Raw genomic sequence first — 22203 nt, 5'->3', positions numbered from 1 at the left:
GTGCTTACCTCCTTTGTATTGCTCACATTTGCTCGTCGTTCTGTTGCATTTCATTTTGATCTCTAGCTCCTCTATGTCTTTCCTCTGTTTCCTGTGATAAATTACAACTGTATCATCACACACTTGACGACTGATCTTCTTGGCTTTTGAATTGGCGACCATCTTGAACTGTGAAAGATTAGAAACGGTGCAACATCCATCTGGAAATAATTACAAGAAATACTAGTAACAATCAAACAGCTAGAAATCATTCTGCCATTGCTTGCATCACCTTTAGCAGCACGTGCCTGGAAGAAGAGGCCACACATCAGTGAAAAAGTCAGAAAGTGGAAGTTCATGTTTGCAAGTCAGCACATGCAAGCTGTATAGGTCTGAAGGTATGCACCGAGCACACTCTCTTTTATTCATTTGTTGTCGCTAATGCTCGCACTACTTCCGAATAGAAAGTTAGTGAGTGAAAGCGGATTTCACTGTAGGGACATCACCTTCCTTCCACGTGAAGCAATTTTAGATATATGCTTTCTCTGCCATTCAACTGCTATTGCAAACTCAAATTTTATGGTATACGCCTACCGAATTACTTGGTTGATGATTCCTGCATGAGCGGGTTATCCATATCATTGGTGTTCGATTTTCGCATTTGCAAAGGTCTTGCATCATCAACACAATGAAATATTCGAAACAATTCTGTGGTCTGCACTTTCGGCTGCGAGGTCGGACTCCATGAACATTACGTAATGACCTATTATTAGAGACTGACAGAAACAGGACAAAATATCAGTCCAATTATGGCTCATCTTATCTTGTTTGCAAACTGACTATTACCTTATTTTCTCGAATAAATGATTGACTATCATCTTATCTTTTCGACTAATTTCTAATAAATTCTTGCGATTTCTAGTTGCATAAAGTAGGGATTACATATCTCGTTTTAGCTAAGCGGATTGTTTTACTTATCAGTGGGCGAGGATTTTTAGCTTTCTAATTTCCATTTTGTGAACTTAACAATTCGCAGAAGAAAGACTATCAAATAGACACACGCGCACACACACACACACACACACACACACACACATGTACACACACACACACACACACACACACACACACACACACACACACACACACACACACACACACACACACACACACACACACAGACACACACACACACAGACACACACACACATGTACACACACACACACACACACACACACACACACACACACACACACACACACACACACACACACACACACACATGTACACACACACACACACACACACACACACACACACACACACACACACACACACACACACACACACACACACACACACACACACACACACACACACACATACACATACACACACACACCACACCACACAAACACACACTGGGTGATTTACTCAAATGATAAAGGCTTAATTAATTTTTAAAAAGTTCCACAAGGTTTAATTAAATTTATGAGTCACAGTTAGTTGGTCATTAAAACTAAATTCATTCTCTAAGTGATGAAAATATACCTCCAGCTGGAAACACAATAGCGTAGTTTATATTGACAAATATCAAACACAATTATTTGCCAATTTGATGGAACAATTTACTGAGTAATTGCCAGTTAAGTCTTGACCACCGATTGACCAAGTCAAGTCTTACTATCTTGCTCAACAAAGTGTTCTATCTGGAGTTGTGCATTTGCTAGAAATGTTGCCATGATGGTTTCAATTACATTGCAAAACTAAGTAAAGAGCAAGAACATCTGGCTACATAACAGTACCTTGGAGCGACAAACAAAACAAAGAATCTATATTAATACTTTGTCTAATGTTAGTGAACCTGCATGCTGTCAACCAATTTAAAAAGATAAGAAAGACTGGCAAACAGTAACTCTTTTACTAAAATTTATTTCAAACATCACAGGATCCGGCATCAATTGGGTATACTACTACATATGCATAGCAAAAAGCAAAGTGTATTTGCACAGTTGCTATAGCAACTGAAAATTGAAAGTGGAAAGTACAGTTCAGCACTACACTAAAGAGAAACATAACGCTCACAAAGCATGTAAGGTCTACTAAAATGTAACACCTAAATAACTCGTTTGAGTGTTCCATCATCTGTCGTTCATGGAAAAAGCACGGGCAACGTTTAATCCTCCTGTTGAACATAGATTTCACAGCGGAGATGAAATTCATGTGAATTGACATGTTCCCTGATATCCCTTCCAAGTATTTGGAACTGCACGTTTTTATAGTCTGCGTCAACTGAATCATTATTAGAGAGAACAGAACATATATACAGATAGACAAAAGGTTCGATAAGTTAACTTATAACGTTTTGTATGGTTGTCAACATCTTGCCTAGGGTAATGCATACAGTCAGTACAGTGCACATGTAAGTCAGGTCAAGTACATGTAACTTGTATGTAGTAGAATGCTACACAACGTCTGTTTACACCTCATGCAGACGTTTTGTGCTTATTCCAGTATGATCGTTCAGATTAGGAGTCATCTCCTTCCCCCTCATAATATAGCTCACTTTACCACTGCATAGGTATCAAGCTCCTTTTTTCTGTCTCACCTCCTACGTATTGCTCCCAAGTTCTTTTTATTCTGTTGCATTTTAGTTAGATTATCTGCAATCCATCGAGTACTGCTTTCTTCTTTCTTCTATGATACGTTATGACTTCATCATCACACACGTTTATTCCATACTGCACTCCTTTGTCGACTTTAAACTGCGGAAGTTTGGCAACAGTGCAACATTTGTCTGTTCATAACAAATACGACACAAGTAGCTAGGTATGAGAATTAAACAGAGTCTGTAAGTTCATAGTATCATCTTTACCTTCAGCAGCACGTATCAAGAACACAAAAAGATTGATCCTTTTCTGGCACAATCAACAACTAGTTAGAGTCTAAATATATTAATTCATTAACATTGATTAATTGTCTTGAGTTGAATTCAACCATTATAGTATGCATGATTTCAAGTCATGATAATATATTTACCTTTTCGGTGTTCTAATTAATATTGATAATAATTTGGTAATAATTTGATATTTAATTTATTTAATTTATCTCAAGATAATAAATTTATCTCAATCTTTCTGACCTCTCTCTGCAACATGCACGGCTTTCGATCTGAAATACGCTTGTAAATATTTGCAGTCACCCAGCCCATAAACAACTAAATTATCACCCCTAACTTCTACCTGATATCTGAAGCAGACAGGCAGAATCGTGGCCAAAAGAAAATAAAAACTAAAAATTAATAAAATAGTGCACAGCGCCCACACAATGGGAGGGCTTCTGTGACTTGTCTACTGCACAAGGTCTGCAGTTTGACAAGTCCTAACCCGCGTACACATACGTACACAGACTTATTTCTACATTCATAATCTCATCACTTGAAAGAACACGACAGAGTTACAACAGAGATCACAAAATGGTTGTCACAATGTGTTTGATGCTGACAAACACTCACCTCAGGGTCCTAGTGAGTCCTCACTTGATTCCCTGTATTGCTGTAAGCAGAATGGGTATTTCGAAACGAGACGATTGCACTTTCGTGCTAGTTTACGCCGTTAGTAGACGACAAGATATCCAAAGCGAACCGGGCTGTATACACGGGACAATGACGTCGGCACTGTCACGCCCATCTTAGCTAATATATCAGAAGTATGCTCCTACTTATCTAGGACTAGAAGGTCGACCAACATAATGTACCACACAAAGTTTCTAGCTGCGTGCGTCATGTCTATTCATCGCTTTTGCATCGCAATTCTTTGCTTTGAGAACGAGCGACTCTTTCTGCTAATTACAATCCAGTCGGCGCCGGCCGAGCGTAGGTAGACTACACAGATTATAATATTATTACCCGGATTAGTAATTTGCCTAATCTGGATTAGATAAAAGAAATGCACCCTACATATACATGCAGCGTATACATGCAAACGGCAAATGCGCATGCCTTTCTAGCTCCGCTTTCAGAGGCGTAGCGTGATCTCTAGAAATTGGGGGTTAAACTTCGCGATACTATGAAACACGCCCACTTTTATTGGCTTATAGCTAATTTCTTGATACGGTAGTGGCAGATCCAGACTGGAAAGTGTGACGAAACATTGGAGAGAATGTATTTTGGCAGTTTGTTAGGAACTCAACAGACAAAGCATATTGGCGGATTATATTTTGGCTGTTGGACATCATTGTTACTGATATATGTCTTACCATATGTGTTTGTGATTGACTACGGTGTTCGCGGCTCACATTTCTCTAGCTTACTGCATGGTCTCCAACTACTGCGTAAACACAACAGACGACAAGCAAGGATTACCTACAACCTTGCTGATCCAAGTGCATGATGACGTAAACATATCCCGGAGGCCAAATTAATAATGGATTTATATTGACGGTTCCTAAAAATCTGCTAATCCGTCAAAATATATTCTCCGTCAATATTTTATTTATATACGGTATACTATATACAGCTTTGGTTCTCACACAAATTTACAGTCCACAATTTTTATGAAAAGTAGGAAAAGCAATAGCTGGCAGTGTGGGAATTGCGGCAAACGCTTATGTAGTTATAGTAGCCTAGGAGGGGCATAACGGAAGGTATACAGATTACATTACACATCAAAACGGAAACGAGTTCATCTGTAAACACTTTCCTGATGTCATAATGGTACAAAGTGCAGTAATGAATCATTCATTCTCTATGTCATATGTAACATCCACAAATTCCATGTACGCATACATTTAGCTATATAGTACACTCAATCTATTCAGTATCTCAATTTTGGTGTTTTCTTGCTCATTTGCTATAATGTCTTCAACTGTTATTGCAAAATCCGTAGCTATTCCTACAGATAGCTCAGATACAATTCAAGGAAGAAGTTCTAGAAAAAGGATCGATGCCTACAGAAGTTCTCACAAACGGATGATCTGTAACATCCATGCCTTCTTTGAGCAAGAGAAGCGTGATGGGCCAATCATGCTGGAAAGTGTAACAAAAAGAACGGCAATGACGATGCAGGTACCTGAACGCACTGTATTCAGAGTTCATCGCCAAGTAAACGTTGAAGGAGATGAGCATAGTCCCGCAAAGAAAGGCAAGAAGTCTGGTTTATAAAGGTCCTGCCCAACAGCAGACTGACAACTTTCAAGGAGCCATTCGTCGTAGAATTCACCGGTTCTACACAGACAGAGAACTCCCAACGATGGATCTGATTTTAGCACTACAACAAGACATAGATTACTCATACAGCAAACAAACACTTCTCAAAACAGTCAAGAAAATGGGCTTCAAATATACAACACGCAACAAGAAAACAGCGTTGAACAACACAGAATTATTGCTGCTCGTCATTACTATCTCAGACAAATAAAGAAGTACAGAGATGAAGGAAGACCAATAGTGTATCTAGACGAGACATGGCTCAACGCGCACCATACCTTGGAACGATGCTGGACTGACTACGATGGCAAAGAAGGTTTGAGAGTCCCATCAGGAAACGGTGGAAGACTCATTATTCTCGATGCAGGGTGGAAAGAGGGTTGGATTTCTAATGATCGTTTTCAGAGGAAAGAAAGGCACCGGTGACTACCATCAGGAAATGAACACGGCCCACTTTTTGGAGTGGTTCAGAGAGAGGTTGGTTCCAAACCTTCCAGCAACTTCTGTTATTGTTCTTGACAATGCCAAGTACTGTATCATTAATAGCGTTGTTGAGAAAATCCCGACAAAAAGCAGCTCAAAAAAGGACATAATCCAGTATCTGGATTCGCATGAAATCCCATACGACAAGAAACTGTTAAAAGCAGAGATGTTCATGCTAATAAAAGCAAGAAACCCGGCTTCACAGTACCTGACTGACGTCTTCGCTAGTCAGCACAGTCATGGCGTTCTGAGATTGCCTGTCGGTCACTGCGAGTTGAACCCGATCGAGCTGGTCTGGCCACAAGTCAAGGGCTATGCGGCATCTCCTAACAAGGATTTCACCATGGCGGGAATTGAGTAGCTTGCGAGAGAAGGCATTACGCAGGTTACAGCTAAGAAATGGGCCAACTGTGTCAAGCACGTCATTCAAAAAGTAGAAAAGCACTATCGAGAGACCGACGGGATAGTTGAAGAATCGGTCGACCGTGTTCTCATTGAAGTAAGGCGTGAAGAAGAAGAGACTTCGGAAAGCGAAGAATCCTTTGTTTCTGGAACAGATGACCCCTGTAGTGATTAGAATGCCACAATTGACCTGGCGGCGGGTGTGAAGTCACGGGTGGTCGTTCTAATTGGTCATGAGGGCGTAATCACATCGCGTGCTATACAGGAAGTAGCCAATTAGGTAGTTGTACAATACTGATCAGAAACAAGCTCTATATATTTTCCTTCTCGTCATCACTAACTTCCTAAGGCATTACGCAGGTTACAGCTGAGAAATGGGCCAACTGTGTCAAGCACGTCATTCAAAAAGTAGAAAAGCACTATCGAGAGACTGACGGGATAGTTGAAGAAGCGGTCGACCGTGTTCTCATTGAAGTATGGCGTGAAGAAGAAGAGACTTCGGAAAGCGAAGAATCCTTTGTTTCTGGAACAGATGACCCCTGTAGTGATTAGAATGCCACAATTGACCTGGCGGCGGTTGTGAAGTCACGGGTGGTCGTTCTAATTGGTCATGAGGGCGTAATCACATCGCGTGCTATACAGGAAGTAGCCAATTATGTAGTTGTACAATACTGATCAGAAACAAGCTCTATATATTGTTTTCTCGTCATCACTAACTTCTTAATGATGTCAGAATTATCTGTTGCGATGTATAGTTAGCGAGATTCAAGATTTTTCCCACGCTGCCAGCTATTACTTTTCTACTTGAGACAAACCAACGCAACTTTACACGCAGCAATTGCGAGGCCTCACGTGACAAGATTATTGACAAGCTCGCTGTTGTTAGTTGCGCTGCGTTTCTTTTTGCTCTTGCGCATATTTTTAGGTGCAGCGTGTTATCAATGGCTTTAGGAATAGATCCCAAATGGGAGTTGCAATTGAAGCCTCACCTACTACCGGTTGCCGAGCAGTTGAGGCCTAGCCGACATCAACTTCCAACCAGACTGTATAGCAAATCCCTCATTAAACGAGACGAAGAGCAGAAGTTCCAAAACTCAACCAAGACAGAGACAGATTTGGCCTTGGAAATTCTAACAGTTTTGCGCCATCAATGTGTCGGATCATTTGACCAGTTTTGCGACGTACTTCTAGAAGTTGGAGACGAAAGTCTATGTGATGTGGAGAAACTTCTTCGTCCTGGTCGCACTGAGAGTCGATGTAAGCTTTATCAAAGAAAAGGTATGTTGAACGTACTAGAAGCTATGCAATTAGCCCGATGTGTCCTAGATACTTTTAACTTAATTTATTAAGTTAAATACATGAACATTATACCCATAACAGAGAATTGTTGCTCTTGTCAGTCTGCAGCAATTGTATTACTTTTACATTGATAGTCCTGGTTAGAACTGCTTAGGGTCTGTGGTTACAATAAAGTACATACCAATTGTGCTAACCTGAGATATATTTGAAATGCAATAGCTACAATTTTTCTGTGATAGAAAGTGGATTCCAATAAAGATGATAGATATTTCATTGCTATCTATTCGAACATGCCACAATATGTATTTCACGCACGCGCCTTTGCTGCGTTTGTTGACCGTTTGTATGTTTGTCTGTCTGTCCGTCTGCCTGTCTGTCAAAATACATATAAATCATATATTATAGCTACGACAAAAACAGTAGCACAACTACGTGAGAGTCCAGCAGCCCTAGGTCAAAGAGCTGCTGCAAGTAAAATAACAAAGCTAACGCTAGAATAATTTGGTTAATTTACCTCTCTCTGTGTCCATCTGTATGTCTGTTTGTCTGTCTGTATGTATGTCTGTATGTCTGTTGTCTGTCTGTCTGCTTGTCTGTCTAGATGGCTGGCTGGCTGGCTGGATGGATGGCTGTCTGTCTGTCTTTACTTTATTTTTAGTCTGTCTGTCTGTCTGTTTGTCTGTCGGTTTGTTTGTCTGTCTATTTGTCTGTCTACTTGTATGTCAAATCACATGTATTTTTAAACATGAATTAGGATAAAATAGCAATACCGTTAATTGTTTATGTCAAGAGTGTACCTAAAGCAAGTAACTATATATACTACATATAGGAACATAGATGTCCTTGTTAAAATCACTTTGTCTGTATGTCTATCTGTCTTTCTGTCAGTCTGTCGGTCTGCCTGTCTGTCTGTTTGTCTGTCTCTTTCTTTCTCTCTTTGTTTTTCTGCCTGGCTCTCTGTCTGTCTTTCTGTCAGTCTGTCTGTCTTTCTGTCAGTCTGTCTGTCTGTTAGTTTGTCTGTCTGTCTGTCCGTCCGTCCGTCCGTCTGTCTGTCTGTCTGTCTGCCTGTCTGTCTGTCTGTCTTTCACATATATTTTCAAACATTCATCTATCATACAAAGAGTGCTAGGCAATGACATAATGTTTTAGGTGCTACAGTACACAGGAAAAAGCACTAAAAAACAGTAACAACTTAACTTAAAAGATAACCCAGGTCAGCCTAGTGGCTAAAGAACTGGGTTGAGTACTTAGCGCTACTTGTGTCACTTGACAAGCTTGCCATCTTCCTCAGTATGACTTTGGCATTGCATTTTTGCAGCTGAAGGGAGAATCTTTTTCGCCAAAAGTCAAGGAACTCTGCAGCGTTTGGTCTGTCTGTCTGTCTGTCTGTCTGTCTGTCTGTCTGTTTGTCTCTATTCCTTTCTCTATTTGTCTGTCTGTCTGTCTGTCTGTCTATCTGCATGTCTGTCTATCTGTCTATCTGCATGTCTGTCTATCTGTCTATCTGTCTATCTGTCTGTCTGTCTGTCTGTCTGTCTGTCTGTCTGTCTGTCTGTCTGTCTGTCTGTCTGTCTGTTTGTCTGTCTGTCTTTTTGTCTGTCTGTTTGTCTGCCTTTATGTCTGGTTGGCTGGCTGGCTGCTTGGCTGGCTGTCTGTCTTTGTCTGTCTGTCTGTCTGACTGTTGGTCTGTCTGTTTCTGTCCATCTGTCTGTTTTTTCGGTTTATCTGTCTGTCAAATCACATGTATTTTCAAACATGAACCAGGATAAAATAGCAATACCGTTAATTGCTTGTGGCAATAAAGTGTGCCTAAAGCCCTTAACTATATATACTACATATAGTAACATAGATGTCCTTGTTAAAATCATTTGTCTGTCTGTTTGTCTTTCTGTTTGTCAATGGTATTATATTTCATAAATCACAACTATTGCAGGTTAAATCAAATTAAGCAAAGCACGCGATACACTACATTTGACTCTAGCAAGGTCTTACAATGATAATTAAAGAACAAAATACTGAACAGTGTCTGTTTGTCTTCTGGATAACGTGGATGTCTGTCTCTCTGTCTGTCTCTCTCTTCTCTCTCTTTGTCTGTATGTATGGCTGTCTGTTTGTCTGTCCGTCTATCGGTCTGTCTGTTTGTCTGTCTGTGTGTCGGTCGGTCTGTCTGTCTATATCTGTCTGTCTGTCTGTCTGTCCACCTCTCTGTCAAACCACATGCATTTTCAAACATGAACTAGGATAAAATAGCAATACCGTTAATTGCTTGTGGCAATGAAGTGTCCTTATAGCAACTAACTGTGTATACTACATATTGGAAAGTAGATGTCCTCGTTAAAATCATTTTGTCTGTCTATCTATCTGTCTATCTGTCTGTCAGACTGTTTTAGTCTGTATGTCTGTCTTCTGTCTGTCTGTCTGTCTGTCTCTCATTTTCTCTCTTTGTCTGTCTGTTTGTCTGTCTCCTTTTTTCTCTTTTTATCTGTCTTGTCTGTCAGCCTTTCTGTCTGTCTGTCTGTCTGTCTGTCTGTCTGTCTGTCTGTCTGTCTGTTTGTCTGTCTATCTTTCTGTCTTTCAGTCTGTCTGTCTGTCTGTCTGTCTGTCTGTCTGTCTGTCTGTCTGTCTGTCTGTCTGTCTGTCTGTCTGTCTGTCTGTCTGTCTGTATGTATGTTTGTATGTATGTATGTATGTATGTATGTATGTATGTATGTAAGTACGTATATATGTATGTATGTATGTATGTATGTATGTATGTATGTAGGTATGTATGTATGCATGTCTGTCTGTCTGTCTGTCTGTCTGTCTGTCTGTCTGTTTTTCCTGTCAACAACATTTGAAATATGTAAGCTAGTCTTCTTTAATTAACAATCAGCTCGCTCATAAATGAAAGGTTTAAGATAGAATGGACTAAAATCGGCAAAACATGATTACAATGACTATCAGTCTCATTAATGGTGCGCTTCATTATTGCTGTCTTAAGCCCACAAAGTCGGCCAACGTTTGTTGAAGGGCTTGGTTTAATCTTGCCTAAATTGGTATTTGAAGTTAAATTTAGGTTTTCTTTACTTCCGTATTTTTTCAGCTGCAATATCGTCATTGAGATCAACGACAGATAGTACAGAGAAACCACAACAGTGTACTAAACATCAGCAATCAGGTAAGTATCCAAATTTTGTATTTAATACGTCAATCTAGAGATTATATCTATATTTTAGATATTATAAGGTATTGGAAAAATCTAACCTACTAATTGTACCCATTAGTTTTATGCTTTATAATGTCATTGTGCTCACTACTTGCTAATTCATTATCGCTTTAGAAGTAGATTTATTAATTAATTGTCAATTCATATACAGTAATTTATAGTAACCGTACGTGCTTTAAAGGAGAAAAGCATAACTGCATTGTTTAATTGTGTTATTACTAGTTATTTTATGGGCACGTTGAGGATAGTGTTGCTATTACAAAGAGGGAGTGGCAGCTAAAAACGAGATAATTACCGAAGGTTACGTGTCGGAACGAGTGGTCGAGATAGATTTTGGAACCATGTGTATAGGAGGACAGATCTATATTCGAGCTGTTTATGTAGGCTATATATAGTCTAGGCTGGTATTGCGTCGTATCGTCTACGAAACGTGGCAAAAGTAGAAGTAACCACACTACACGAGAGGATGTACTATTGGAGTCCTCTTGAGATATCGTACTACTCGAGTACAATTTACAAAGCTCTGTATCGAAAGTATGCGTACTCTGGGTAGTATGGCTTTCCGACTGCCTTAGGGACCGAAAGGAGCGTCGAATCTTTTCATGTCGAAAGCAAACAGTGCATAGCGTTTGTTGCATCGGTCCGACTAGCTCGTTGGTTTTTGCGAGTTACTCGTAGGTAGCGGACTTGAGTGCGAAGCGCTTGGTCTTGGTCATGTATTGTGTCGTCGTCTGTTGTAGCCTGGAGGTAAGCGGTCTGTTTCGCATCGGTACAGTATCGACTCGATCCAGAATCGAACAGGAGTCTGAATATGCTTATTGGCCCAACAGACAATCGGACCGTTCTCCTCCTACCTGGGGTGTGTATAGAAGCGTCTGCCTGTGCGACTAGAAGGATGGAGTCGTACTATCTGTGGTTGGCCTTGGAAAAATTGTAGAAGATCAATATCTCGAGGGGTTGCTGCAAATAGCAGACTGCAGACTACGCAGACTGCAGACTGCAGACGGAATGGGGACTTTGACGTTCTGAAACGCATGCTCACATACTTATGCACATACCTTCACTGGTTGATGTTCCCGGCCTTGCACTTCAACTGCTGGCAGTGAGAATTTGTAGTTCAGCATCATGTTTAATGACACAATACGGCTAAGCCTTTTCGAAGCTGATTGTATCTCGATCTTTGCCAACGTGTACGGCGTACGTAGATCGCATGCGACAGCTCCAGCTACTGAAATTGAAACCAGGCGACCAGACAATCTAGTGTTTCTTCATCTTTAAAATGTTTCTGTTGATATTGTGTGCATGATTGTGGTAGAAGCGTGAGTTGAAAACAATGAATAACTGGGATAGCGATCTACTTGAAAAAATCATGCAGCTATACTCGCTAGTATCAAACAATTAAGCATCGTCTAGAAATTATTTAAAATTGCTAGGACAGTGAAGATCACGGAAATTGTTGCATTTCAATTTTTTAATGTAAGAATTAATGGTGCCGGAAGGGCATAATTTCTCTACATGCAGCGTACTGGCGGCCGTCTAAATTTTCATTCTAATACTTACGTTTCTAATTTCTTATTTCTACATTTTTAATTTTTGCACTAGATTCATTTTGCTAATGCTTAATTTTTTAATTTTCAAAATTTAGTATTTAAAATTTTACATTAGACATTTACAATTTTAAGATTGTATTTCTTGCATTTCTTGTTTTCAATTTCTAAGTTTGTTAGTATCTCCATTTTTAAACTCGCGATTCCAAATTTCGCTTTACTACACACTATAGCAACAAATATATTTTGCAAACAGACTCTGTGATGCGTTGGTCGCCTGCAGCTAGTTTCACTAGCTAGTTGTCGCATGCGATCGACGGGCTTGTATATCTAGCTAGATGACCTAGATGTGCCGCTCGCAATAGATCGAGATAGAAGAAGCTGCGGAAAGGCCTAACCCTGATGTTTTACTGAACATGATGAGTTAAAAACTCTCACTGCCAACATGTCCTGTTAAAGCGCGATGCCGGCGGTAGAACACATCAACATGCGAAAGGTAGAACACATCTCATGTCTAAGTATGTACGCATGCGTATGAGGCCGCCAAAGTCCCGATTTCATAGTCTGCATTCTGCAGTCAGCAGTGTGCGTAGTCTGCAGTCTGCGGTTTAAAGCAACCCAATCTCTAGGTGTGCCGGCACGAACGTTTGTTCTCTATCCATACATAGCTTTGCGATAATCGGTCTGCGATAGGTTCTCGAAGTGCGACGAGTTGTGGGAGTGCAACAGGTCGTCGGAGTGTGCCTCCCTGGAAAAAGGACGTTTGTATTTGAGGAATGGTAGCCCAATGTCGGAAAAATTGTCATTTGTATTGGAAAGGATGTCTCAAAACAAGCAAAAACGTAGCTCGAGTCGAAGGAAATCTCAGAACGGATTATAGCTGCCAAAGGGGGTGCAAAGACCCGACGACAAGGCGAAAAATGAGGAGGTGAGGTGCTATCCTTTTGACGCCAGATATACTACTGCTAGCGGCTTCAATCGTTCAGAAATTTTCATTTGCCAGAAGCGTTGCGAAGAACAGTAATGCGTACAGTCAGCAGCGACTTGTCCAGGCGGATCGGCGGGCGGGCGTTCGTATGAAATGGAAGGTTGTAGAGTTCGCGTCGTCAAGAAATTTTACACGGAAGTTGACCATTCGAAAGGGGCCTCGTACACTCAAAGAATTCCTGTCCCTTCAACGTCGACCAGTACAGAATCGGCGCGCGCGATCCAAGTTCTACAAATCTCGGACGCGGAAGACACACGAAGAACATGCACACACGCACACGCACACACAAACACACACACACACACACACACACACACACACACACACACACACACACACACACACATTTTAGTTGAAACAACGAACTAAAGCTAAGTTGAGCAGATTGACTGAGACGTTACGCAGATAAGTTTTGCACACGAAGAGGTTTCAGTGGAAGCCCTGTTATGCAGACTGTACACTCACTTTCACGAAACCATGTTTCTGCTGATTAACCGAAGTCCGGGACAGCCAACAGTTGTCAGTCTCCCGGGTGCATCCAGAACGTAATCAATTGAATTATGAGAGGCAAGCAACGCGGAGCTCAGCTAACTACGGCACCACCATCAGACATCCGAGAACACACACACACACACACACACACACACACACACACACACACACACACACACACACACACACACACACACACACACACACACACACACACACAAAAAAAAAAAAACACACACGCACGCACACAGCTCTTTTTTAGATATAGATGTAGACACATGTTTATTATATTCTACAACTGTATTCAACAGCATGTAGAAAACATAAAACTAACAGATATAACCTCTATATAGTTTATCGCCAATTTATACAGTTGACGTGACAAGAGACAGATTTGCTGCGCTCGCCAATTGGTATGTAATGATGTGTTCACGTGGCTTTGCAAATCAGTGCTATAAAGGTCAATGTACTATAATCTAATAATTATTTACCGACGCGAGAAACGTTGAGTTTAGTAAAATACCGGCCATAGATCAATGCCCAAGCAACCGACCAATCAATCAATTAAGCACGCGCGCAGGTGTTAAATTTTTCCGCCTGTTATCGCTAGTAAACTATGTGCTAAATTGTTCTAATGACGCACGTTCGACGTCAACAAGTCAATACGGAAGCTACACTGAAATCAGAATGATAAATACAGTCAATGTGTGTTTGATTAGCGTCTGAACAGCGCGAAACCTAAATACAGTATATTTCAAGTACATTTAGACACATTCGCAAGTAATCTAAAGAATACCGGTTCTGGACAATCTCGCTAAGTGTTATGAGAAGATGATACGGCTTGCATGGCCCACATCTGTAAGAGTTGTATTCAGCTAATACTGCTTGCACGAAGTCGTCTGAGTGTAGGTAGTTGTCAATCTTACGTCATTGTCTATTATTGTGCTGTTTCACCCACTACCTCCCGTCCGCGAGTCTAATGTATGCTTTAAATTTGTCTGTCTACTATATTTTCTTGTTGAGGGCGCGCACCCTCACTCGGGTCCCGAGACATAAACGGCTATTAGCTCGAGGGTATGTACACCCAGCTACGGACTATATCTATGGAAGTCCAGGCAATTATTTTGTGTAATAGGGCACGCAAATGCCATAATAGGATATTTTTAGAAAGTGTACAGAAAATAAACCGGAAATAGTCAGAAATACACCGGAACTCTTACCTTTGTTACTGAGAATAAACAGTAACCTGACCAAAAATATAGCGAAAGTAGACCAAAAGCTAGTGATCCGGTCTAAACTGGTAAGACCCAGTCATTGGGAAATCCCAAGTGCACATCACGTATACCTGTTAACTACAAAAGTAGCACGCAACGTAGAGAGAGTCATTCTTTCCTTGGTGATAAAAGTGTAATCTACCTTCATTAGACAAATAATATATACTATATAGAAGAACGTTAATTTTGCGTGACATCTGTATCAAGAGTGCTTACAATTGCGCCCTGTTAGAGAAATGAGTAACTGTTGTACAGTATATACAAAGATGGAAGCGTTAATACAACGATTGAACTCTCAGCCAGCTAAGGGCTTGATGGGTTCTAAGCAGTATGGTGATTGCATTGATGTCATTGAGTCATCTATGACACAACGATTTGAGAGACAAGTTCGTTTACCAACTCCACGTGCTACTCCACGTGTGAAGCCGACCTCAGACTACCCAGTGGTTGTAACCACTCCACGTTTGAAACCAAATGCAGCTCTATGTGTGAAGTGCTCATCCAGTGTGCAACTCAGCCTCTCCACTTGTGAAGACCACTCCAGCTCAATGTTTGAAATCCATCTGCTCTACTTGTGAGACTTACCCCGCGTGTGAAACACACATTAGCTGCGTGAAAACGCATACCTCACGTTGTAGGCAATTTTCCCGATGTTGGCAGATGAATGGGACAGATGAACACGATCCACAAGCCTTTCTGGAAAATGCGTGTTCACAGATTTATTAAAAGCTCGCTAAAGAGATCCTATAACTAAACGGTGTGAAATTCCAACTGCTTCTGGAAGTTCGTTTTTGCAATCACAAAAGGAAGGACTCGACAAATGGAATGAACCGAGACTCAGAAGTAGAACAGAACCTCTTCTTACAGCCGACGAGGTATCAGAATCGTTGGACAAGGGATTAAAACACATGGTGGAACACTGAAACGGTTCACCAAGGAAAGAACGAGATAAACAGGTGATGATGGCATTATACGATTTCAACTCTACCCTGCACGAAACCAATCACTCTACCGCGTCTCTTATCTTTCACTCTCAAGAAGTGCAAAACAAAAGGGCTATCGTCAACTCCTGACGTCAAAAATAAAGACGACAGCTGTATACGATGGGCTCTGCGTCAGGCCCTCTTTACAGCACACGACCACTCTCAGCGACTCAGCAATACCTGACACACGATGGACTGCGTTGTAATGGTGTTCAAGAACCACCTCCTATCAAACAAATAGTTCTCGTGAATAAGCAAAACCCCAGACTAGCTGTCAACGTCTTCAGATGGTGCAAAGGTATCTATCTCCCTGCTCAGGTAATCAAAGTCTAAGTTACCCATTAGTATCAACTTTCTTCTCTTAGGACTCAAGCAACACTACACCTTGATCAAAAGTATCAACCGCGTACCCAACGATCGAAGCAAGGATACACATCGTATGTTCTTCTATTAACTGTTTGTACACGGATACACGCGACCAGACCTCAAACAACACAAACCCGACTGTCCAGGTATCGTACATTGTGTCATCCGAGTAGAGATTACTGTAAAGAGCGGAAAGAAAGTTTCTTTTGTAGTGTTGTGCTGGTTAATTGGCAGTGCTCTATGAACACAATATAACGTACGCAATCTAGTTTTAGACAAGTTCGCTCATACGTACTTTCATACGCTATTATCAGCTCGCACTACATCTTCCCTTCTACAAGTCTAGCCTTTCAGGCGGTCTGACATTGGTTCTTGTCTGAAGACGTGTCGTTGGCCTGTTTGAGGTAGAGGAACTGTGGACCTCTGACTGAAGGAGTCTGCCGCCATGCAGGATAACTGCTCCAGATCCAGTGGGCATAATGTGGATCTGTTTTGTCTGAATGTTCCAGTACTGGTTTCAACACTATAGGATCGTGCCCAAAGTGGAGAACTTGGAAACTATTGTTCCTGTCTTCTACTTTCTCTCGGAAGTTATCCAAACTTCTGTGTAGGTTGGTAATTCTGGGAGGTCTTTGGCTCAATGTCGTTTGTCAAAATATTCCATCTGTTTCTGTTTGAATTGCTTGTCAACGTTGCAAAATGTTTTCAAATACGGCCATTGAGGATTTGGCAATTCAGAAACTTGTGGTAAGTTGGTCCTCAGGCGGCTACCCATGAGAAGTTCTGATGCACTGATGTTGCACTATGGAAAAGGAGTTGTCCTGTAGCTTGGAAGCGCTAGATGTGGATCCTTGGATCGTTGTAGTAGTTGTTTAACAGACTTTACCATTCTTTCTGCAAGGCCAATGCTTTGTGGATATCTTGGATTGCTGGTGATGCGTGTAAAGCCATAAGCTGCCGCAAACTCTCTCATTTCGTGACAAGAGTATTGAGAACCATTGTCACTCCTTAGAATCTCTGCGAGGCCATGTCGGGGAAAGATTGCTTTCAAAGCATGAAGGATGCTGTTCGATGTAGTAGACGACAACTTTATCTGCTTTGGATATCTCGAAAAATAGTTGACCACGATCAGATAGTGTACTTTTCTAAATTCCAGTAAGTCTGAACCTATTGCTTAGAAAGAATAATCTGCCCGTTCAGTGGGTATCAAAATCTTTACACCTCGACTATCTCTTTGACATGGACCACAATGTTGTATCATCTGTACGAGTTGTCTTGATATCACCATACTAACGAGTTGGCTCGTAGATTACATAAAGTAATTCCCTGATCTCCTTCATGGATTTGTGTCAGGACATCTCTTTGCATGATACTTGGAATAACAACACGATTGTTGTACATCGAAAGACAGTTGTATTCTGAAATTTGAGATCGAACTTTCCAGTAAGGTATCAGAGGTGTGTTTGCTGGGAACCTGTTTGGTCAGCCTTATTTGCAAAATAGCATTACCTCTGAGCAATTGCAATCGTCAACTTGAGCTTCTCTGTATCCCTGTAGCTTATCCTCTGTGGCGGGAAGCTTTGAAAGTAACGATTCAATGAATACCTTAACTTCTTCTCTAAGTAAGTCTAGATGAACGGTGGTTGGTAACGCAGCTCTGAACCGAGTATCAGCAGTATGGAGCAATTGTCCTAGTATGTGGCTGATGGAGTAGTCATAACGTGCTGAACGAAGTCGAAATCAGACAATTTGTGGAGGTAAGCTGTCGATATGCTTTCTCGTCAACAACGAAACAGTGGCTTATGGTCTGTCTCAATATGAAATTTTTGACCTAGTACATAGTCTGAGAACTTGTCACATGTCCATGACGCAGCTAATGTTCCTTTTTCGATCTCATCATATCGTTTCTTTGTTTCTGTCATTGAACGAGAGACATATGCAACTGATTTCCACGTGTCTCCGTTGATTGTTGCCTGGAGTAGCACTGCACCTAGCCCATGAGATGAAGTGTTTGCAGAAACTTTGATGTTTCTCCGTGGTTCATATAACCCAAAAACGGTAGGACTTATCAGTTCCTCTTTCAGCTGTGTGAAGGCCTGTTCTTGAGGATGCTCCCACAACCAAGAGCGCTTAGAACTCAGAAACTCCAGTAAGGGTTGACTAATCTCTGCAATATTTGGTGAATACTTGCTTAGTTGGTTCACAATGCCCGTACATCTTCGCATATCAAAGACGTTTTTGAGACGTTGCAGATCTCGAATGGTTTCGACCTTTTCTGGATCTGGTCGTATTCTTTTTATTGCGTCAATCACATGACCCAAAAATTTGTGAGTGGGTACAATAAACTTGCAGTTGGATGTATTGAGTGTAACTCCTGTTTCTTGAATTCGAGTTAAGACATTAGCCAATCTGACATCGTGTTCAGCCTGGTTTGAGCCGAATATCAAAACATTATCCATATGGCACAGAATTCTTGGTAATCTTGACACTCATTCTGCATTGAAATAGCTCTGGAGCACTTAAAGGGTAACTGCAACGCAAAAATCAAAAATTCATTTATGTTGGAAATTGATAGTTCTATTTGCATAGGTGACAGGAAAAATAGTTTTAGATTTTTAAGTTAAGTCTTCGCTGAGATGTAGCACGTCAAAGTTGCTTCGGTTTTTTAACTTCCGATAACGGGCGTGGTGTAGTGTGACGTCACTGAAAGGAGACGCGTGTGCGTCTGTATTGTCAGCGGCCTGTAAAATTGACTAAATCTTTATATCCAAGGCAACGCTGCTAGGGTGGAGGCGAGGGCAGCAACAGCGAGTCTTCTGAAGAATCCTCTGGAGGTTTTTACGTTATGATAACGTTTCGTCATCGCATTAATCGCAGGATGAAGAAGATCTGCTGGGAACCATTAATCAGTATACGTAGTGATTAGACCACACAGGTTTGAGTTCAGCGACAATGCGTTTGAAGCTTTGAGATCGCCTGCTGCCTTGGACGCGGACGAGAAAGAGGACAAGCTACCCGATAGCCTGTTATCATTGCAAGTAGAAGTAGGAGTTAGCTACGTAGTTGATGCACATCCGGGTAAGTAAACAACATTCACAGGTCTCAGCTGCGGTTGTGAGATGATGGATACGTACTCGTGTGAAGTACGTGTGCTGTCAAAATGGATTTGAGGTTGTCTCAAGTAATGACACGCTAATAATGTCGAATACTAGCAACAATAGTGGCAAAGTGTACTGGTGAGTTCATGCAAAACTCTAAAGTGCTGTACGTGTGAAAGAAAACAAAATGATTTGAAGTACGTACGTTGAATTCGCGTTGACACAAGGTTTGATTTCACTGTACAGTATACTGGTACGCATACGACTGCATTTACTACACATGATGATCAAGAGGCGAGTCTGTATATAGTCATCAAGAATCTGACCTCTCTTAGTCATTTGCAATACATTTAGTCCTGCATGAGAGTCTTCCTTACCTTCCCGCTTCTCAATTACCTCTCTCCTTTTCTTTTGCAAAGGTTCCAGAGTGCTACGACCTTGAAGTGTGGAGGCAGGTAGATGGAAAATGGTGGCCTCGATTTCGCTCTTCTGGAACCCAGACCAAGCTGTTGAATAGACCTGGCTGTACGTATCTCGAAGCAATCAAGTTAAAAGTGGCTACTGCAGACTCCTGTCCACGCAGTAAGACGCTTTGTCGGTAGCAGTTGCCTGGACGACACAAACGTCTCTGCAATTGTCCTCAATATTTTGCGATTCCCATTCTTTTCTTAGCTTGGGATCTTCGGAAATCGAAACACGATTGCGTATGACTTGCGCGAATTGGTGCATTCTGCAGCCACGCAACACCAAACCATTCTTTCGCCACAAATTCCTTTGTTTACAATACGCGCTAGCGAGGCCTGGTCACTGTTAATTCCCACGACGGTTCTGTCGCGAATCATGTCTTCCATCCATGCCGCAAATTTGCAAGTGTCAGCCAGTGAGTAGAGCGCTGTTATGTACTGCTCGATCAACTCGTGGACGTGCTGGCTCCTTCGATGGAAACGTGTGCGTTCAAAGATGACGTTGCAACGGACTTGGAAAAGTTTTTGGAACGTTTCAATTACTTTGTTGTATTTCTTGCTGTCATCCTCAGAATAGTGGTAGCTGGCCCTTAGGACCTCGTCTTCTTCCTTGCCCATGCAACAAAGAAGCGTTGAGATTTGTCGTGGATCCTCCTCTTCTGCCAAGCCGTATGCGATCCTGACCTGTTCAAAGAGGCGCGTTTCCAGCGTGACCATTTGTCGAGCTTCTGAAATCGAAGGGTTCGGGTGGTTCAAGTCTTAGTTGAACCATATCCTGTCACAATGTAGTGTTTGTGCTGGTTTATTGGCATTGCTCTATGAACGTAACACAACGTACGCGATCTAGTTCTAGAAAAGTCAGCGGATACGTACTTTCATACGGTATTATTAGCTCGCTCTATAACTTTCTAGAATTACCAAAACCAATTCAGAATTCCATACATCAGATATGCAAATTTTAGGTTTTTCTTTAACAAGATGGAAGCACTCACATGTGATCCCAGGAAAAACAACACCCAGAACACGTACAGTTTATCACAAAGGTTGTGGTTTCTCTTACATCGCCATTCGGGGAGACAGACAAACTCAACTCGTCGTCTACCAAGGACCCAATGCTACTCATCGCTTTCTAGAGTGTCTGCAAAGAAAAGGAGCCAAGATCAAATATATCAAGCGCAAACACATTGTAATGACGACACAAGATTGCATAGACCACAAGAATGCAAAAGACTCTCGTCTGATAAACTTCTAGTCGTGGAAATGTCTAGAGTTTCATCGATGGTCGACTCGACCAGAAAAACACACGAAGGAGATAAACACAAAAATGCTACTTTCAGTCTCTCGCCATCATTAGAACCAATGTAGGAGGCAAACCTAAACGTCACACGGAGACATGCTACATCTGCGACAAGTCTCTCATCATGAAGAACTACCGGGATTGATTCCGCGACCATAGTTACATCACGGTACAATATCGAGGTGCGGCACACGTTACTTAGCTGCGACTGTACAACCATTGAGGTGGTTTTCCACAATCCTTGCTGATACGAAATTCGTCTATGAAAGCCTTCTTTAATGTGCCAGGCAATGTCAACTGCATTCTCAACAACACTGAGAAGTATATCTTATTCTCTTTTGAGCAATTGCGATTCATTGAGAGCGTTCAGTTGTTGTTGTTCTCGCTCCACAGATTGGTCAGCGCACAGGTCTTCACTGCTATGCACATACCCCGAGAATACGAGCATGACGACAAAAAGGCGCAATCTAATCTTGAGGAAAGGTGTCTATCGTTACGAGCACATTGACATAATTTTACGAAACTGAAATACCATCTCGAGATGCTTTTGAAGGTATTACCGATGAAGACTATAACAAGGCGCATAGAGTATTGTCGACGTTTTGATTTAAGGCCATCGGCAAATATCACAATTTGTATTTTCAGAAAGTTAGACTACTACTTGCCGACGACTTCGAGAACTGTAGAAAGACTTGCTTGTATGGAGACTTACCGACTCTATCCAGATTACTACTAATAGTGTCTTGTGCTCTCGTGGGATGCGTTGTTGAAGCACTTGGGGTGGAGCTCAAACTCTTGGCCGACTAAAACAGGCATCTAATTGTTCAGAAAGGTATGCGAGTTGGTATATCGATGGTCTTTCGCCGATACGCCAGCGCAAACAATCCTCGCGTCAAACCAGAATTCCGACAAGCCCACTATATGCATCCAGTATCTTGATGCGAACAACTTATACCAATCCGCGATGTCACAACAAATTGCCTCTACCCATGTGAGGATTCGGGTGAGTGGATCTGCAAAGCATACAAGCGATACTACCTTATGCTGACAAACCCGACAAGAGATAATAGTTGAAGTCGATCTAAATTTAAGTATTCATCAACCTAACATCATAAATAA

At 41.4% G+C, this 22203-nt stretch overlaps 1 protein-coding gene and 2 long non-coding RNA genes across 3 annotated transcripts; 1 reads left to right on the top strand and 2 right to left on the bottom strand.

The window, feature by feature from the left end:
* Positions 1-1901: 1901 nt before the first annotated feature.
* LOC134198535 (uncharacterized) lies at positions 1902-4222 on the bottom strand. The gene is made up of 3 exons (XR_009972858.1): positions 3495-4222; positions 2856-2898; positions 1902-2777 (listed from the first exon to the last, which is right to left on the bottom strand). It is a non-coding gene; the product is annotated as an uncharacterized LOC134198535 (long non-coding RNA).
* A 480-nt stretch (positions 4223-4702) lies between these two features.
* Positions 4703-6866, bottom strand: LOC134198149 (uncharacterized). The gene is made up of 3 exons (XR_009972788.1): positions 5878-6866; positions 5465-5820; positions 4703-5247 (listed from the first exon to the last, which is right to left on the bottom strand). It is a non-coding gene; the product is annotated as an uncharacterized LOC134198149 (long non-coding RNA).
* Positions 6854-11328, top strand: LOC134198148 (uncharacterized). The gene is made up of 2 exons (XM_062667489.1): positions 6854-7349; positions 10453-11328. Exons 1-2 carry the CDS (start codon positions 7013-7015, stop codon positions 10563-10565), a joined length of 450 nt encoding a protein of 149 aa, XP_062523473.1. The 5' UTR covers positions 6854-7012; the 3' UTR covers positions 10566-11328.
* The last annotated feature ends 10875 nt before the right edge of the window (positions 11329-22203 follow it).

The sequence above is a fragment of the Corticium candelabrum genome, chromosome 2, assembly GCF_963422355.1.
Source record: "Corticium candelabrum chromosome 2, ooCorCand1.1, whole genome shotgun sequence".
In the NCBI taxonomy this organism is placed as follows: Eukaryota; Metazoa; Porifera; class Homoscleromorpha; order Homosclerophorida; family Plakinidae; genus Corticium; species Corticium candelabrum.
The sequence above is the reverse complement of the archived record's forward strand: the minus strand, read 5'-3'. Positions and strand labels throughout refer to the sequence as shown.